We start from the raw sequence: 17,394 nt of genomic DNA, 5'->3' as shown, positions 1-17,394 counted from the left end.
TCGCCAGCTTGTAGTCCTAAAAAACTGAAATGAGTTTTCATTTTCTACCTCCAGTTAGTTGGAAATTCATGGGGAAAGATAGGGGTTTTGGGATATATGCCAAAAATAAGGTCTGAGGTTAATACAGGCTTAGGATATCTTAGACATTTTGTTCTATGAGATAATACAGTATCAATCAATTAACATGACTTTTATGAATTATGAAGCCTTTATGAGCTTGTTTTGATTACATAAATGCTTAAAAGTTCACAAAAAGTTATGTTAGCTGATGAAGATTATCTCATCGAACAAAACGTTTAATATCTCCTAAGCCTGTGTTTACCACAGACCTTTATCCAAACCCCCCCACCCAAAAAACATAAATGTTTTGGCCAACGTGCCATGACGGAGTGAGCCTATGTTAGTGCCCAAAAAAGACGACATTACTAATGCTCTCTGTTCAGCTGCCTAGCAATCAGTTTATTAATACTTTCCAAAAAATATGCTAATTACCAAAAATAAGAGGCAAAAACATTTTTTAAAGACCTTGTATTTTGAAGACAAGTAGTGCTTACAAAGGTTTTCTATTTTCAGTAAAGACATTGACAGTCCGGTTCAGATTGACATATATACAGTTGGTACAAAATCTACCCCTGACCGACCACACAGCCCCCCCCCCCCCCCCCCCCCAAGTGACACTTATTTATTTTTTTAAATGTAAAAGGTGAAGCTGGTCACATGCACAACCGTCATCTTCCCCATACGGATTTGCCACCTTCTCAAAGGAGACTGTTAAAAAAACACACGCACACAGACCGAAGTACATTGTTCTTCCCTCGGCTCCATCTTAACCAATGGGCAGACAGACAGACGGAGTCTGGGGTTCCGCCTTTAGTATTCTGCCTCCAGGCAGCTCCCACAGTGGGGAGACAGCCTCTGGGATTCACTGCCACACACCCAAACATCACCATCCGTCCACCCCTCCTATCGATGAAGGCCAGGGGCGTGCTGGAGGAATCGAGGACACCCTGCAGACAAAGGACCGGGCTCTGGAAGAATGGCTTAAGTGCTCCGGCAGTTTTCTAACCGCTGCCGACGCAGCAACCGAAAATTCTAGGCTCAGCAGTATTTCTTCATAGAAGTATCTCCCCTTCGTATTCATGGCCTATGGAACCTACAGAAGGAAAGGAAGGGGGAAGAGTGAGGGGGAGGAAGAGTCATGAGCTCAGAAGGTGCCTTTGTAATCCCTCCACTTATGATTACAGCTATTCATCAATCTTGTGAGGCTATTTTTAGCACGGCTATGTGTACCGGGGGAGTGGGGCTGCTGTCTCCCTAGATCATTGGTACAAATCGACTGGAGGACATTCGTTTACCGCACACACTTAATTGGGGACAGACAGCATTTGTAATTTCTCTTGCCAATATCAGGCCGCGGGGAAGGTAAGCACGGACTCCCCTCCTCCCCTTTTACGCATCTATCTTTAGCGCTGTGGACCTTTTCTAGACATGTAAGAGGAGCTAAAAATAGAGTCAGCCGCAGCCAAGAATAGAAGCAAGCACAGAACACACACTGACCTGGTAAGGTGCTTGCTCGAGGCATGCACCTCCATCTCAGTGCTTTTGAACTCGTTCAGCTCTTTTCGGATAGCCGCCTGCAGAGGAAGAAAATGAGCGTTAGACTAGAGAGCATTCTTAATCAGAGGCTTACCACGCACCCATCGACCCTCGCATGCATCGACCCACAGTCTGCAAAACTCAGCACCGGGAGCGTAGTAAACAAAAGAAAGATGACAATGACAAGGTCTTAGCCACAATCTGAGATATGGAGTGAGAAAAAAAGCTGAAGCTAGCTAGAAAACAGCGAGACATTCTTGCTTTATGGAGGAGGCAGCCAGGGCAATAAATAGGACATGTAACCTACATCACAAAATGCTCAAAAAAGGGTATGTGCCAGTCACTTTGCCATTTGAGTGGGGAATCATACATTTTGTGTGGAATGTGAAATATGGGAGATGCAGTCGAAGGATCCTTATTTTTTGACATTGTTGACATTCTCACACACACACACCTTGTCAGCTGCCGAAAGCCGGGTCCAGGGCTTGTCTGCTCTCCTGTCATAATCTTGAGCTTTGGCTACCTCGACATAATCGCTGAAGCGGATGAGAATCTTTCGGTCCCGTAGTTCGTCGACTGTGGGCCGCTGATTGAGCTGAAATACACAATGGTCTGAAATTCCTGTATTCATCTGTGGTTTTGGCATCATAATGCTGCTCTCATAAAAGTAACGATTTTGCCATAGTAGGCTTATACAAGATTTCTTATTATGGTCTTATCCAGAGCACTTCCCAAAACATTGATGCAACTAGTGTATAGCATGAAATAAAGTATAAAAACAGAACAAGTACTTCAGTCAGGAGTAATGGGATGTCTGCATAGTGTATTATTACATTGACAATAAAAACAATACATTCATAATTATACATAGTAACTAGGTAGTGTAATAAAAAAGTGTAACATACCTTTCTGTTGAGCCGCTGTTTGATTTCCCTCCTCTCCTCTTGTTCGGTCTGGTCATTTCTCTCTTTAAACCAATGAGAATAATACAATTAGTGATAGGCCTAAGACAACGACACTGATAAGAACACTTGAGGTATCAACTGATTTTCATCAGTTTTCCCCCTAATCCACATGTCAGTGATGTCACTGTTTGACCCTAAACCTTATCTATGGGTGAATGATTATGAAATCAATACCAGTGTACCACTGTGTTTGACTGTAGACACCGATTCAGATATTACAAATCAAGTCTAATCTATGGGGATATATATGTATATTTGAACATTTTAAACATACATTCTTGGTCTAAGTGTAAATCTTGTTTCACTCTGGGTCAGATCCAAATTCACATAGAGTCTCGAAATTAAAACGCTTATGTAAGAGAAACAGAACGCTGTAGCCTGCCCAAAATAATATGTGCTGTTGTTAAATTTTCTAAACGAATTTCTCAACACAAAGTCATGTTACATTATGTATGTTGGAAAACAATGTGAGCTCATCCTTTCCCTCTCCTGAATTTTGCACGAGTGAATGTGTGTATCATAATACACGTATGTATTGTCTACCTTGGTAGATTCATTTAGGACCTGCGCATGAATTTCACATTACTTAATGAAAAGAAACATAAAAAGTGCAGAAATGTAAATAAAAAGGCAGTTTTACAACTCACGTTTTAGAATATTCCGGCTTTCCAACTCCTCAACGTTCGGCCTCTGGCTGAGTCTCCTGCGAAAAAATACCAGAACCACGTTCTGAACCATTTTCGATTCAAGCTAGGTCAACGTCAAATAAGTATACTTTTAAACCAAGTTCGCCTATCATTCTCCTCAATGTAGTCGTTCTATTGGGGAACACCTTGTTTTTCCATCTCGCGTCTAAACATCGACTATGATGCTTTACTAGAGGCACCCCCCACATCTGGAATACCCACAGACGCGCGATTTTTTTGTATTTCACGTTTTACCGCTGTTGAAACCGCTGGCTGTCTTATCTTATTGTCTCAAATCTTGTAATATCAGAGAGACGAGGAACAAACACTAGGTCTACTATCGTCTGCTGTTGCATGTGCAGCTGCTCGCTTCACTCTCATCCATTGCAGTCTACTCCACACACACAGGCAGCACCCTTCTTGAACTGAGTCGTGATGCGCTACTCGGGCGAACCTCCCCCCTTTCCCGACTGAATGTATAATTTGCTGTCGGGAGGAGGTGCATATGAGATTCCCACTCAAGTTATCCACGATCACTCAGACAACATTTCTCAGTTTCACAAAATTGCTTCTATTGTTCAAATACTATTGTTTCGAATTGTAAAATAGGTTACAATTAACCTTTATTTAGTATCTTGACTCACCCATCAAAATGTATGTACTCCTGATATGGGTAGCTAGCTACAACACATCTATAGGCCTATCTCAATCTGATTATAAAACTGTATATACTTTTTTTCTTAAAATGTCATTAAAAATGATGGGATACTAATAAGATGGTCACCGGGTCATACAAATAAGCAATCAAAATAATGACTAATTCATGTTTGCTTAAACCTCACCATCAAAGCTCCAAACAGTCCACAAAAACCAAATGCCCATGACTTTGGAGTCACCTGTGCATGTGAGCATTTCAAAGACTTTGATATCAATAATAGATAGGGCTCAGCCCTCAGTGCATGTGGCAAACTCACCGCCCAAAAGATAAAGGTAACGAGACAGAGTGCACCACACAACCTCACAGCATGTCTCGCCCCCGACCAACTTCAAACCTCAATTCCAGAGCTCTGAGTGAGGACCAAAGTCAGGTCACACACCTTGAAGTGGCACGCGCTGAGCTCGCCACTGACGTGCCACAGCTGGGTATTGTGGCAGTAGTGCCCATTGCCCTCCCACACTGCTGCTCTTTCCCTCTGAAGAGGTGATCAAGGTGCTGGAGCCCTAACAGTTATAGGCAACGTATATACATACCAAATGCATACAATGAAATGCAAAATACAGAATAATCATGCTTGTATTCAAGACAATGTATTTAATGGTACGACTATTACGGCAAGACGACTAGACGTAAACAATGTTATTACATTTAGTCATCATTGTACTGTTTGTCTTAGGGTTTGATCATAAGAGATGGATGATGACATTGAACAGCATCAAAAATACAATGGCTTCAATTGTAAAATGGTATAGAATCAGCTTGATCTCCTCTGTCTAAGAGGCTTGGACCTTTTTAAAATATTTGCAGTGGTATTGTTAACAAACACGCCCCCATAAAGCAAATGAGAATTAAAAACAGGTTCAGCCGCTGGTTCTACCGCGATCTTGCAGAGTTACTCCACCTCAAGAATTGCATTTGGCGAAAGGCTCGGCACCCACATACTCAGGCTGACTGGCTCTCATTCAGGCAAATGAGAAATAAGTGCACTTAGGCTATCCAGAAGGCCTAAGTTAGTTACTTTAAGGAGCAGTTCTCTCTCTGTGGGTCTAAACCCAAGAAGTTCTGGAAAACGGTTAAAGACCTGGAGAATAAACCCCCTGTAACGTCCTAACCAGAGTTCTTATGTGTTTTGCTTGTTTAGTGTTGGTCAGGACGTGAGCTGGGTGGGAATTCTATGTTGTTTGTCTATTTCTGTGTCCAGCCTAATATGGTTCTCAATCAGAGGCAGCTGTCAATCGTTGTCCCTGATTGAGAATCATATATAGGAGGCTTGTTTTGTGTTGGGATTTTGTGGGTGATTGTTTCCTATCTCTGAGTTTTGTCTGCACCAGATAGGTCTGTCTCTGTTTTCACATTTGTTATTTTGTTACTTGTATTAGTGTTACTGTTTATTCGTCTATTAAACATGTTGAACACTAGCCGCGCTGCATTTTGGTCCTCTCCTTCATCCCAGGAAGAAAACCGTGACAGACCTATCTGGTGCAGACAAAACTCAGAGACAGGAAACAATCACCCACAAAATCCCAACACAAAACAAGCCTCCTATATATGATTCTCAATCAGGGACAACGATTGACAGCTGCCTCTGATTGAGAACCATATTAGGCTGGACACAGAAATAGACAAACTAGACACACAACATAGAATTCCCACCCAGCTCACGTCCTGACCAACACTAAACAAGCAAAACACATAAGAACTCTGGTCAGGACGTTACACCCCCCTCCTCACAGCTGGGGGGAGATCAAGCTGATCCTAACTGTTATAGGCCTATTTCTATTTTGCCCTGTTTATCAAAAGTGTTGGAAAAACTTGTCAATAATCAACTGGCTGGTTTTCTTGATGTCTATAGTATTCTCTCAGGTATGCAATCTGGTTTCCGCTCAGGTTATGGATGTGTCACTGCAACCTTAAAGGTCCTCAATGATGTCACCATTGCCCTTGATTCTAAGCAATGTCAATCAATCAAATGTATTTATAAGCTCTTCTTACATCAGCTGATGTCACATAGTGCTGTACAGAAACTTAGCATAAAACCATAAACAGCAAGCAATGCAGATGTACAAGCACGGTAGCTAGGAAAAACTCCCTAGAAAGGCCAGAACCTAGGAAGAAAAATTTCCACAGAAGAACAGTTGTTTCTTAACGTTCTCTGGACTATTTGTGAACATTCCCAATCTCATTTTGGAAACGTTCCTAGAACATTTCCAAAATGTAAATTAAATGTAACCATGTTTGAACTTTTAGGAAACGTTCTGTTAAAGTAATGAAACACCAAGAAAAAGTTTTTTTTAATCAAGTTCTTTAAATGTGCTAGGAATGTTCCAAAGCCAAGCAACTATCCTGCACCTTTCCGAGAAAGTTGTGGGAAGGTTGTATTCAAAATAACCATAGGACAACCACGCACCACCAAGCTCTAAGAAACATGGTTCTCAGAATGTTATGTGCTAGATGGGTATTTCTCAATACTAGTATAAATATGTAAAGCATTGCTTGTGACTGGAGAGAAAAGGATAGACAACCTTGAGTGGGTGGTTGCAATAGGCATTAGCTTCCTTTTCTCCTTCAGCCACAAATTGGCAGCCAAACTGCAGCGAGCAGTCACAATAAACCAGCTCTCCACAAAACACACCTCTTGCTGGCCCGGAGTCTGGTCGAGCGGGTAATGCTCTCGCCTCCGAAACCATACACTTCCCCTGTAGTGGGGATCCCGGTTCTATTGAGGCATGAACTCTACACATTTCTGCTGCCATTACTCTGTCTCCCTTCTTCTGCTCCTATCCTGTCATAAAAAAAAAAGAATGAGTTCGGAATTCCGCTCTCCTTTAAAATGGAAAAACCCCATCTCCTGCATTCTGGCCGACTGTAACTGTATTGCCCTCCCCCCACCATTTCTCCTCACATAACTCCTCAATAACACACATTTGAGGAGGAGTAGGGAGGCGGAGAGATAGGAGTGCACCGGGATGTATTATTCAATAGTCTCCAAGCTAAGAATAGCACCGGCGAAGCGCCACCGCAGCAGAAGTGGCAGGCAGAGAGCAGAGTGCTATAGATGGAAAGGTCATCTCACTCTGTGACAACGGACAGGCAAGGTGTCATTATCCCAGTGATAAGCTAGGACAGCATCTTTTTATCAGCTTTGTTTCCTGTCTGGCGGTTTCTCCCCGACGTGGAAAGAGGCTCAGAAAAAGACGATTCAATCTAAGCTAGCAGTCATCTTGGGAGATCTGAGCCCGGAGTTATAGACTATTTGGTCATTCATTAAGAGTACCCTTGGGAAATAGACTTTACTCCTTCATTAAGCTTCCCTCTTCTCCACCATCTTGAGGGCTAAATATAGTTGGGCTTTCCCCTCTCTGAAAAAGCGCAGTGTAACCAAAATATGGAGCATGCACGGCAAACGGGCACCTATACAGTGCATTCGAAAAGTATTTAGTCCCCTTCCCTTATTTCTCATTTTTTTACGTTACAGCTAAAATTTATCAAATATTTTTTGCCCCTCATCAATGTACACACAATACCCCATAATGACAAAGCAAAAACAGGTTTTTAAGAAATGTTTTCAAATGTATAAAAATAAAGAAATACCTTATTTAGATAACTATTCAGACCCTTTGCTACGAGACTCGAAATTGAGCTCAGGTGCATCCTGTTTCCATTGATCATCCTTGAGATGCTTCTACAACTTGATTTGAGTCCACCTGTGCTAAATGCAATTGATTGGATATGATTTGGAAAGGCACACATCTGTCTATATAAGGTCCACAGTTGACAGTGTATGTCAGAGCAAAAACCAAGCCATGACGTTGAAGCAATTGTCCGTAAAGCTCAGAGACAGGATTGTGTCAAGGCACAGACCTGGGGAAGGCCTCCATCATTCTTAAATGGAAGAAGTTCGGAAGAAGAGTTCCTCTGTGGAGATGGGAGAACATTCCAGAAGGACAACCATCTCTGCAGCACTCCACCAATCAGGCCTTTATGGTAGAGTGACCAGATGGAAGCCACTCAGTAAAAGGCACATGACAGCCCACTTGGAGTTTGCCAAAAGGCACCTAAAGGACTATCAGACAATGAGAAACAAGATTGTCTGGTCTGATGAAACCACGACTGTACTCTTTAGCCTGAATGCCAACCATCACGTCTGTAAGAAACCTGACACTATCCCTACGGTGAAGCGGTGGCAGCATCATGCTGTGGGGGTGTTTTTCAGCGGCAGAGACTGGGAGACTAGTCAGGATCAAGGGAAAGATGAACGGAGCAAAGTACAGAGAAATCCTTTAAGAAAACCTGCTCAGGACCTCAGACTGTGGCAAGGGTTCACATTCCAACAGGACAATGACCGTAAGCACACAGCCAAGACAATGCAGGAGTGGCTTCGGGACAAGTCTCTGAATGTCCTTGAGCGGCCCATCCAGAGCCCGGACTTGAACCTGATTGAACATGTCTGGAGAGACCAGAAAATAGCTGTGCAGCGATGCTCCCCATCCAACCTGACAGAGCTTGAGAGGATCTGCAGAGAAGATAGGGAAAAACTCCCCAAATACAGGTGTGCCAAGCTTGTAGTGTCATACCCAATAAGACTCGATGCTATAATCTCTGCCAAAGGTGCTTCAACAAAGTACTGAGTAAAGGGTCTGAATACTTACGCAAATATAATATTTCAGTTATTTAAGAAAAACCTGTTTTTGCTTTGTCATTATGGGGTATTCTTGTGTGTAGGTTGATGAGGGTAAAAAACAATTGAATCAATTTTAGAAAAAGGCTGTAACGTGACAAAATGTGGAAAAAGTTCAAGGGGTCTGAATATTTTCCGTATTCACTGTACGCACTAATGGCACCACGTAAAGAAGGAATAATCAGCTCATGACCTCAACAAAATGTCTACACTGGTGTGGGAATCGGAACGTTTACTAATTTACAGTGGACCTTTTCATATGTGGTCTCTATTTTGTATGGAGGTAACCGTGGCTAGAAAATGGGAGCACAATATGCAATATAGTAGGATAATCCCAAACCGATCCCTACACCTGCCCCTTCCCCTTAGCTTTCAATGTTTGCTGATTTCAGTAGTCTGGATAGGTAGGAGCAATGTAATGGTGGAGCTTTCACCACATTGCTTCCACCCTGCAAAACTCACAGGGAGCCACTGAGGAAGATGTAGGAAACTAATTGGGACCGGCTGCTTGAGTTGTGCCCTATGCTCCTGTGAGTTATCTTCCACAGTGATCTCTCAGGACTCTAAGTCTTGGTCCTGGAGGCCCACTGTGTATGCAGGTTTTAGTTTCAACCAAACAATCACATCATAACCAGGCTTAATTCAACGGTCAAAACTAAGACATTTAGGGTGAGAAATGTTAGATGTATAGCGGTCCCCTGAATTGTGTTCGGCAGCTCATCTCAATGGGCCTAATTCAGTACACATTGCCTACAGGACACACAGTTGTTCTCCAAGACCAGGATTTGGTGCCAGTTCTTTACACACTCAAGACAGAATTTCGCAGAAGCAAATGGCAGTGCACGTGACCATTGAGCAGTGAGCAAAATAACTATAATATTTCAAATAGACAGGAAAGCATATTATTCGACGGAAGTTCCAAATACAACTTGCAATTGCATTGTGTGCATCGAATACATCCATTTAAATGAAAAAATTATAATGCTTTATGGTAGTTTTTGCGCAGATCGGTGGTCTTTTGTGTGACTAGCCTACAATGGTGCACTCAACGTGACCTTCTCCCCAGACAGCTCCACATCTCACTCCCATGCTAGAGGAACCCCCTGTCTTCACAGAGCACACTGCCTGGGGCTCTTACGCAAGCCAGAGTCATGCTGCTTTGCTCTGGCCTTTTACATAAGGTGTTTGTTTGCAGCCGGTAGTGAATTGTTTTTGTTGTCCAGTGACAATATTACACTTTGAGGACCCTGTGGTCCGAGCGGGAACTAAGAATAGCCTGATGTTGATCGTTTCCATGGGAATCTGACTGTTAAATCTTTTTCTTGAAGATGAGTAGCACTCAACTGTGAGTTATTACATGGCTGGTTACGTAACATGATGGTGTACCCCTAGCTTCACAAAATGGTGATGAGAAACAACAGCAGTTATAGTTCTTAAATTCCTTCACATTCTGCCCTCGTAGCAAACTGTTGTGTTTTTCCGCAAATAAGAAACCATACAGTACGAGAACATTCTCTAAATGCTTTTGTTTAGAGAAGTGTCCCACTGGCCTGTACATAGCTAAGACTGTTACTGGAATTTCGAATTCTAATAACTTCCTGTGAGGGAATGTATTGTGTGTGGTTGGCACATACAGTGAACCTAAACAGTACACAAACAAGGCAATAGAAAACAGGAAATTCAGGATTCCTGATTTTTTATCTTTAACTCTCCAGTAACATTCTTGAAATCAAAGAGTTTTTGCTCTTGAAAAGGAATCTGGGTATTTTACCACCATAGTGAACCACATTCTAATTGTATAACTCAGGTCCACAAATGAACCACATTTCAAGTTTGCAGGATCTTACTCCAATTGGTGATGAAATCTCTCTTCCTCAACTAGGGATTGGTTTGGTCAAGACCTTGATTAGTTCAATCAGCTGGTTTAGCACCTGGCCGCTGTAAAATTAATCCAACACAATAGAGCGACTGATCCAGGATCAGGATTGGCCGAGTCCAAGCATCAATTCCAGAGTATGTACAAAACAATGCCAGATTAACTGACGGACGCAAATCAAGTCAATGCAAGCCAAGGAGGTAATCCTCCTAGATCCGATTGTCTTTCTCACCTCCGCTCTAAACCCTCCACTGTTCAACATTACATAACCACTACCATTAAGTTTACAGTTTCATCCCTTCCTATCACTCATTGTTCACCGTTCAGACTCTCCTCTCATGGACATTCATAGGTGAAAAACCTGCCAATGTGCCCATGAGCAAGGCACTTAACCCTATTTGCTCCTGTAAGTCACTCTGGAATTTACTGTATTTATATTGACATTCATATGCAATCAATATCAATGGTGTGGTCTTATGTCCCAAAAGAGCCTTCAGGTTAATGTCTTCCATCCAGACCTGGGTTCAAGAACTATTTTTTATAATTTTTCAAATACTTTATTTGTGATTACCAGTAGAATAGTTCCAGACCTGCAAACCCTACCCATATGGCAGGCATTTGAAAGATTTCAAATAGTATTTGAACCCAGGTCTGCTTACATACATTCTAGGGCCGCCCAACTCAACTGGCGGACTGTGGTCTGTTTTGTTATATAAAAGTCAATCCAATGTTTCTAGACAGCTTTTTTTTTTTTTTATCTACCGGACGCAGCGGGCCTCTTTAACTCAGCAACCTCTCTTTCTCACTCTCTCTCTCTTTCTCCCAAAGCAACGCCCGTCTCTACTAGTGCCCCGTCTAATCCAATCGAGTGGTTATATGCAAATACAAGAGGCCGCGTTTTACCCAATCACATTAATCCAAATATTCTCTGCGGAACCTTGGGACAAGCAGGCAGAAATAAACAGAAAGATTTAAACGCGGTTCAACTTTCAATATCACAGATAGGAGCTTAGTTACCTTTATCTTTCTTAATATGGCTTGTTAAAAAAAAAAGTTGACCCTGAAAACCGTATATTCAAAGACGAGTGGACGGAACAGTATTCATTCTCCCCGCAACTAGCACAAAACCAATGTGCCTGATATGCCGTAGCTCTCATGAAAAGGGCCCATGTTAAACGCCATAATGGCACCAGGCATAATACATTCGATCAGACGTATCCCCTGAACACGGAGGTGAGAACAAACAAGATTAACCAACTCAAATCCCAATATGAGAAGTCCACTAAAGTCCTTGTCAATTCCCTTACAGCCCAACAACGTGCAATGGAGTGTTCACTGAGGATAGTTTGGGTTTTGGGAAAACGAAAAATAATTCAGACGCTGAGATGGTAAAAGAATACTCATGTGTGAAGTTGCTGACACCTAGCTGACACCTACCTTCACTAGGGTAGGGGGCAGCATTGGGAATTTTGGATGAAAAGCGTGCCCAAATTAAACTGCCTGCTACTCAGCCATAAAAGCTAGAATATGCATATAATTAGTAGATTTGGATAGAAAACACTCTTACAGTTTCTAAAACTGTTTGAATGATGTCTGTGAGTATAACAGAACTCATATGGCAGGCGAAAACCTGAGAAAAAATCCAACCAGGAAGTGGGAAATCTGAGGTTTGTCGTTTTTCAACTCTTGGCCTATCGAATACACAGTGTCTATGGGGTCATATTGCACTTCCTAATGCTTCCACTAGATGTCAACAGTCTTTAGAACATTGTTTGATGCTTCTACTGCGAAGTGGGGGCGAATGAGAGGGGAATGAGTCAGAGGTCTGCCAGAGAGCCACGAGCTCAGTCTCGTGCGTTCACGTGAGAGCGAGCTCTGTTCCATTGCAATTCTACAGACAAAGGAATTCTCTGGTTGGAACATTATTGAAGATTTATGTTAAAAACATACTAAAGATTGATTCTATACTTCGTTTGACATGTTTCTACGGACTGTAATATAACTTTTTGGACTTTTCGTCGGTACTTTCCGCTGGACTTGCAAACCATGCAATAATCTGTCATGAGTTTGAATTGTGTACTGAACGCGTGAACAACAACGAGGTATTTGGACATAAATGATGGCCATTATCGAACAAAACAAACATTTATTGTGGAACTGGGGTTCCTGGGAGTGCATTCTGATGAAGATCATCAAAGGTAAGTGAATATTTATAATGCTATTTCTGACTTCTGTTGACTCCAACATGGCGGATATCTGTTTGGCTTGATTTGTCGTCTGAGCGCCGTACTCAGATTATTGCATGGTTTGCTTTTTCCATAAAGTTTTTTTGAAATCTGACACAGCGGTTTCATTAAGGAGAAGTGGATCTAAAATTCCATGCATAACAGTTGTATCTTTTAGCAATGTTTATTATGAGTATTTCTGTAAATTGATGTGGCTCTCTGCAAAATCACTGGATGTTTTGGAACTACTGAACATAACGCGCCAATGTAAACTCAGATTTTTGGATATATATATATGAACTTTACCGAACAAAACATACATGTATTGTGTAACATGAAGTCCTATGAGTGTCATCTGATGAAGATCATCAAAGGTTAGTGATTAATTTTATCTCTATTTCTGCTTTTTGTGACTCCTCTCTTTGGCTGGAAAAATGGCTGTGTTTTTCTMTGACTWGGCWCTGACCTAACATAATCGTTTGGTGTGCTTTCGTCGTAAAGCCTTTTTGAAATCYGACACTGTGGCTGGATTTACAACAAGTGTATCTTTAAAATTGTGTAAATTACTTGTATGTTTGAGGAATTTTAATTATGGGATTTCTGTTGTTTTGAATTTGGCACCCTGCAGCTTCACTGGTTGTTGACGAGGTGGGACGCTACCGTCCCACATACCCTAGTGAGGTTAAGGTAAACAAAAATTTGAACTCGGGGAAAAGATCAAACATATTCCACTGTCAGATTCCACAGCAATGAGGAGAACTGAAATATTAGCTGAAGATTTAACTTCACAAGTTGATGAGGCCATTCGAAATGCATGGTGCATTTCATTAGCTGTGGATGAATAACACTGATAATGCCCAGCTTCTGGTGTTTGTCAGATTTTAAAAATAAGGAATCCTGTGAGGAGCTGTTGGGCTTAACAAATCTGGAAGCACACACATGGGAGAGGATATCCATGAGGCCATCAAAGGGAAGTTGACACAAAGGGAATAGATTTAAATTAGTTTTAATTTAAGGGGCTTTATTGGCATGGGAAACATGTTTACATTGCCAAAGCAAGTGAAACAGATAATAAACAAAAGTCAAATAAACAATAAAACATTTACAGTAAACATTACACTGACAAAAGTTCCAAAATAATAAAGACATTTCAAATGTCATATTATGTCTATATACAGTGTTATAATGATGTGCTAAATAAAGTACAAAGGGAAAATAAATAAACATAAATAGAGGTTGTATTTACAATGGTGTTTGTTCTTCACTGGTTGTCCCTTTCTTGTGGCAACAGGTCACATATCTTGCTGCTGTGATTGCACACTGGTATTTCGCCCAATAGATTATGGGAGTTTATCTAAATTGGATTTGTTTTCAAATTCTCTGTGGGTCTGTGTAATCTGAGGGAAGTATGTGTCTCTAATATGGCCATACATTTGGCAGGAGGTTAGGAAGTGCAGCTCAATTTCCACCTCATTTTGTGGGCAGTGTGCACATAGCCTGTCTTCTCTTGAGAGCCAGGTCTGCCTTCGGCGTCCTTTCTCAATAGCAAGGCTATGCTCACTGAGTCTGTACATAGTCAAAGATTTCCTTAATTTTGGGTCAGTCTCAGTGGTCAGGTATTCTGCCACTGTGTACTCTCTGTTTCGGGCCAAATAGCATTCTAGTTTGCTCAGTTTTTTTGTAAATTCTTTTCAATGTGTCAAGTAACAGAATTCTATTTGGCCCTAAACAGAGAGTACACAGTGGCAGAGCCCCAGGACCAACTTGCTTAGGGGTCTCTTCTCCAGGTTAATTTCTCTGTAGGTGATGGCTTTGTTATGGAAGGTTTGGGAATAATTTCCTTTTAGGTTGTTGTAGAATTTAACATCTCTTTTCTGGATTTTGATAATTAGCGGGTATCGGCCTAATTCTGCTATTCATGCATTATTTGGTGTTTTACGTTGTACACTGAGGATATTTTTGCAGAATTCTGAATTTCTGTGTTTTTCTCATTTTGTGAATTCTTGGTTGGTGAGTTGACTCCAGACCTCACAACCATAAAGGGCAATGGTTTCTATAACTGATTCAAGTATTTAGCCCGCCCGACTAGCATCACTACTGGACGGTTCTGACTTAGAATACGTGGACAACTACAAATACCTAGGTGTCTGGCTAGACTGTAAACTCTTCTCCCAGACTCATATCAAACATTTCCAATCCAAAATCAAATCTAGAATCGGCTTTCTATTTCGCAACAAAGCATCCTTCACTCACGCCGCCAAACTTACCCTAGTGAAGCTGACTATCCTACCGATCCTCGACTTTGGCGATGTCATCTACAAAATAGCTTCCAATACTCTACTCAGCTAATTGGATGTAGTCTATCACAGTGCCATCCATTTTGTTACCAAAGCGCCTTATACCACCCACCACTGCTAGGTAAATCTATGCTAGGTAAATCTCCACCTTATCTCAGCTCACTGGTCACGATAACAACACCCACCCGTAGCATGCGCTCCAGCAGGTATATCTCTCTGGTCATCCCCAAAGTCAACACCTCCTTTGGCCGCCTTTCCTTCCAGTTCTCTGCTGCCAGTGACTGGAACGAATTGCAAAAATCGCTGAAGCTGGAGACTTACATTTCCCTCACTAACTTTAAACATCAGTTATCTGAGCAGCTAACCGATCGCTGCAGCTGTACATAGTCCATCTGTAAACAGCCCACCCAATCTACCTACCTCATCCCCATATTGTTTTTATTTACGTTGCTGCTCTTTTGCACACCAGTATCACTACTTACACACCATCATCTGCTCATCTATCACTCTGGTGTTAATCTGCTAAATTGTAATTACTTTGCTACTATGGCCTATTTATTGCCTTACCTCCTCATGCCATTTGCACACACTGTATATAGACTTTCTTTTTTTTCTATTGTGTTATTGACTGTACGCTTGTTTATTCCATGTGTAACTCTGTGTTGTTGTTTCTGTCACACTGCTTTGCTTTATCTTGGCCAGGTCGCAGTTGTAAATGAGAACTTGTTCTCAACTAGCTTACCTGTTTAAATAAAGGTGAAATAAAAAAATATATATTTTTTTTTGCCAGATCCTAATTGGTATGTCGAATTTTATGTTGCTTTTGATGCCATAGAAGGCCCTTCTTGCCTTGTCTCAGATCGTTCACAGCTTTGTCGAAGTTACCTGTGGCGCTGATGTTTAGGCCAATGTATGTATAGTTTTTTGTGTGCTCTAGGGCAATGGTGTCTAGATGGAATTTGTATTCGTGGTCCTGGCAACTGGACCTTTTTTGGAACACCATTATTTTTGTCTTACTGAGATTTACTGTCAGAGCCCGGGTCTGACAGAATCTGTGCAGAAGATCTAAGTGCTGCTGTATCATGGAGGGTAGGTAGTTTGACCCCGGTGATGCGTTGGGCAGACCGCACCACCATCTGGAGAGCCCTGCGGTTGAAGGCGGTGCAGTTGCCGTACCAGGCGGTGATACAGCCCAACCAGCCCAAAAATTTAGTGAGGGTTTTAGGTGCCAAGCCAAATTTATTCAGCCTCCTGAGGTTGAAGAGGCGCCTTCTTCACCACACTGTCTGTGTGGGTGGACAATTTCAGTTTGTCCGTGATGTGTACGCCGAGGAACTTGAAGCTTTCCACGTTCTCCACTGCGGTCCCATCGATGTGGATAAGGGGGTGCTCCGTCTGCTGTTTCCTGAAGTCCACGATCAGCTCCTTTGTTTTGTTGACGTTGGGTGAGATGTTATTTTCCTGGTACCACACTCCCAGGGCTCTCACCTCCTCCCTGTAGGCTGTCTCGTCATTGTTCGTAATCCGGCCTACTACTGTTGTGTTGTCTGCAAACGTGATGATTGAGTTGGAGGCGTGTGTGGCCATGCAGTCATGGGTGAACAGGGAGTACAGGAGGGGGCTGAGCACGCATCCTTGTGGGGAGGATCAGCAAAGTGGAGGTGTTGTTTCCTACCTTCACCACCTGGGGGAGGCCTGTCAGGAAGGCCAGGACCCAGTTGCACAGGTCAGGGTTCAGACCCAGGGTTCAGACTCGAGCTTATTGATGAGCTTGGAGGGTACTATGGTGTTGAATGCTGAGCTATAGTCAATGAACAGCATTCTTACATAGGTATTCCTCTTGTCCAGATGGACAAGGGCAGTGTGCAGTGTGATGGCGATTGTATCGTCTGTGGATCTTTTGGGGCGATAAGCAAATTGAAGTGGGTCTAGGGTGTCAGGTAAGGTAGAGTTGATATGATCCTTGACTAGTCTCTCAAAGCACTTCATGATGACGGAAGTGAGTGCTACGGGGTGATAGTCAATTAGTTCAGTTACCTTTGCTTTCTTGGGTACAGGAACAATGGTGGACATCTTGAAGCATGTGGGGACAGTAGACTGGGATAGGGAGAGATTGAATATGTCCATAAACACTCCAGCCAGCTAGTTTGCGCATGCTCTGAGGAAGCAGCAAGGGATGCCGTCTGGGCCGGCAGCCTTGCGAGGGTTAACACGCTTAAATGTCTTACTCACATTGGCCATGGAGAAGGAAAGCGGGCCGCATCGGTGGCACTGTGTTATCCTCAAAGCAGGCAAAGAAGGTGTTTAGCTTGTCCGGGAGCAAGACGGTGTCCGTGACGTGGCTGGTTTTCCC

General features: G+C 42.4%; 1 protein-coding gene across 1 annotated transcript in view; it reads right to left on the bottom strand.

Annotated features, from left to right (window-relative positions):
• Positions 1–671: 671 nt before the first annotated feature.
• Positions 672–17,394, bottom strand: part of phactr3a (phosphatase and actin regulator 3a) — a 54,403-nt gene continuing 37,680 nt past the window's right edge. Inside the window, exons 8-12 of the mRNA XM_024006596.2 lie at positions 3,209–3,264; positions 2,502–2,563; positions 2,051–2,191; positions 1,558–1,634; positions 672–1,153 (exon numbers count right to left, since the gene is read on the bottom strand). Coding sequence (XP_023862364.1) covers positions 1,138–1,153; positions 1,558–1,634; positions 2,051–2,191; positions 2,502–2,563; positions 3,209–3,264 — 352 coding nt within the window. The 3' untranslated portion in view covers positions 672–1,137. The remainder of the gene's footprint in view (positions 1,154–1,557; positions 1,635–2,050; positions 2,192–2,501; positions 2,564–3,208; positions 3,265–17,394) is intronic.

The sequence above is a fragment of the Salvelinus sp. IW2-2015 genome, linkage group LG17 (genome assembly GCF_002910315.2).
Source record: "Salvelinus sp. IW2-2015 linkage group LG17, ASM291031v2, whole genome shotgun sequence".
In the NCBI taxonomy this organism is placed as follows: domain Eukaryota; kingdom Metazoa; phylum Chordata; class Actinopteri; order Salmoniformes; family Salmonidae; genus Salvelinus; species Salvelinus sp. IW2-2015.
This window is presented reverse-complemented; position numbering and strand designations above follow the sequence as displayed.